General features: G+C 39.0%; 1 protein-coding gene across 1 annotated transcript in view; it reads left to right on the top strand.

The window, feature by feature from the left end:
• Positions 1 to 882: 882 nt before the first annotated feature.
• Positions 883 to 2209, top strand: part of LOC101860702 (protein spinster homolog 1) — a gene marked incomplete at its 5' end in the record, with an annotated part of 29078 nt that continues 27751 nt past the window's right edge. Inside the window, 2 exon segments of the mRNA XM_013089360.2 lie at positions 883 to 1085; positions 2037 to 2188. Coding sequence (XP_012944814.1) covers positions 883 to 1085; positions 2037 to 2188 — 355 coding nt within the window.

A 2209-nucleotide genomic window follows, 5' to 3' on the forward strand; every position in this document is an offset into this window, starting at 1 on the left:
GGAAAAACGATCGTTCATCGAAAAGACATCCGCAATCTTCATTTAGTTTTAGATCTAGATCTAGTCTAGCCTCGAAACTAGATCAATGATTTATATATATATATCTGTCTGTCTAGATCTAGACCTAGGCCATAGGTCTAGAAGAACCTAGTTCTACCCTGAGCCAAGAGGGTGCTGAAACTTTCCGAAATCACAAAAGAGTTCCCCTACCGGGTCTGTATACTTTGTGACTTTATTCCCGGTTACCGGGTCTGTATACACTCCCTTATAAATAAGTTCAGATTCCGAATTCAGGAGAATTGGATCTCCATCTCTAATCTGAAGTCTAAAGAGCAAGATTCTAAATCTAGATCTAGTCTAATCTGACTGAGCTGCTAGCTTTTTCGTTAATCAAGCTAGATCTAGTTCTAGATTAGATCTAGCTCTTTCATTCATGGACTACCCCACCAAGCTTCATGCTTTCATTCTATGGTCCTTGATCTTATTCTTTGGCTTTGTTCTTAAGTACTCTTAAGTACACTCACAGTTCTTGGTGTTGCTACCTACTAGATTTCTATTTTTAAGTCTTTTACTTTTAGCTTTATAATGCTTTTTTTCTTCACTCTTCAAAATAAAAAAAAGGTCTTGCAGAAAATTAATTTTAAGTTTCTTGCACTAGCAGTAGCAGTAGCAGTCATCATTAAAGTAAATATATAGATCTAGATTTATAATTTAATATACGTTGATGTGACACTGTAAGCTTTATTTATTTATTTTATTTTTTATCCAAGAAAGTAGACCTATTTGATTTGAAAGCTATCTCTGATTATTCAGAATGTCTTGAGTTTTGAGTCTATATTGTTAAGTTCTGTTTTTTTATTGTGTATATATAATTCATTTCAGGAGTGTTGATCGAAGTAAAGGACTACTACGGACTGAACAATTCTGAAGCAGGAATCATCCAGACGGCCTTCATCTGTACATACATGTTGTGCTCGCCCGTGTTTGGCTACCTCGGCGATCGTTACACCCGCAAGTACCTTATGGCTGTCGGCATACTGCTGTGGTCACTCCTGACGCTCTGCAGTTCTTTTGTGCCGGCAGATGTAAGTTATTGTCAAGGTCTCTGATTCAATTTAAAGTTTGGGCGGAGTTCCGCAGAGGGCCGGCACTTACCGTGACAAGGTCCACTGAGCAAACTACAAGAGTTAGGGTTAGGGTATACGTATACCCCGCTCAAAATATCCCTTCTTTTGTTTTGTTGGTCGGCCGGCCTTCTGCGGAACTCCTTCCGAAAGTTGAAAGTAAAAATTAAAACAAAATTTCTTCTAGATATCTAGTTTGAGAAGGGTGGGAGAGCTTGTAAGCAGTGTCAGTTTGTTCAAGGTCTAGGTACGCGATGTTTCTAGTTTGAAAGTGGATGTTGTACCTCGGTACTAGTCTGACAACTGGTTTGGTTGAAGGTTTACTGTGCTGTTTCTAGTTTATAATACAGACTTTGGACTGTCCTTGGCTGTATTAAAAATATTTTGGTGGTTGTAGTAAAGTTTGTGGAGGGAGGCTGGCTACCTACCTTGATTTCTGAAAAATACAGTTCAAATTGTCTTAGAGGACGGCTACCCATTGTTGAGGAAAAAAATGGTTGTTAAAGGCAAGTGGACATCTTACACAGCGTCAATTTAATGTGAAAAAAAAAAACCCTCAAGGAGGGAAATGGGTTAATTGGCAGACAGTTCAGGTGATTGCTTTTTATCTTAAATGCACACAGTGCTGCTTGGGCGCTTTTCCATTGTTGAAGAGATCTCTATGGTTTTTTGTTGTACAGAAAGTGAACGAATTCATAAAAATTAAATGTATGAAGATTCATTGAGTAAATTGTTATTGTTAGATTCAGAGAGTGTTGTTGGGCTGTGTTTATACTTTGATTGATTTATTATGTGTTGCTTCTGTTGTTGCTCTCTTATTTTTAAACATTTTTTGGTGTTTTTTTTCGTTAGTGATTTAAGATTTTGCTTTTGCGCAGAAATCAGAACAGTTTGTTATGTGCTCTGTTCCAGTATTTCTATGGTTTTGTGCTCTTGCGTGCCCTGGTGGGCGTGGGAGAGGCCAGCTACTCAACGATCGCCCCCACGATCATCGCTGACCTGTTTGCCAAGGAGATGAGAACCAAGGCTCTTATGGTCTTCTACTTTGCCATTCCAGTGGGCAGGTGAGGGAATGTGGGGGGGGG

This window comes from Aplysia californica, unplaced genomic scaffold (genome assembly GCF_000002075.1).
Source record: "Aplysia californica isolate F4 #8 unplaced genomic scaffold, AplCal3.0 scaffold00936, whole genome shotgun sequence".
NCBI lineage: Eukaryota > Metazoa > Mollusca > Gastropoda > Aplysiida > Aplysiidae > Aplysia > Aplysia californica.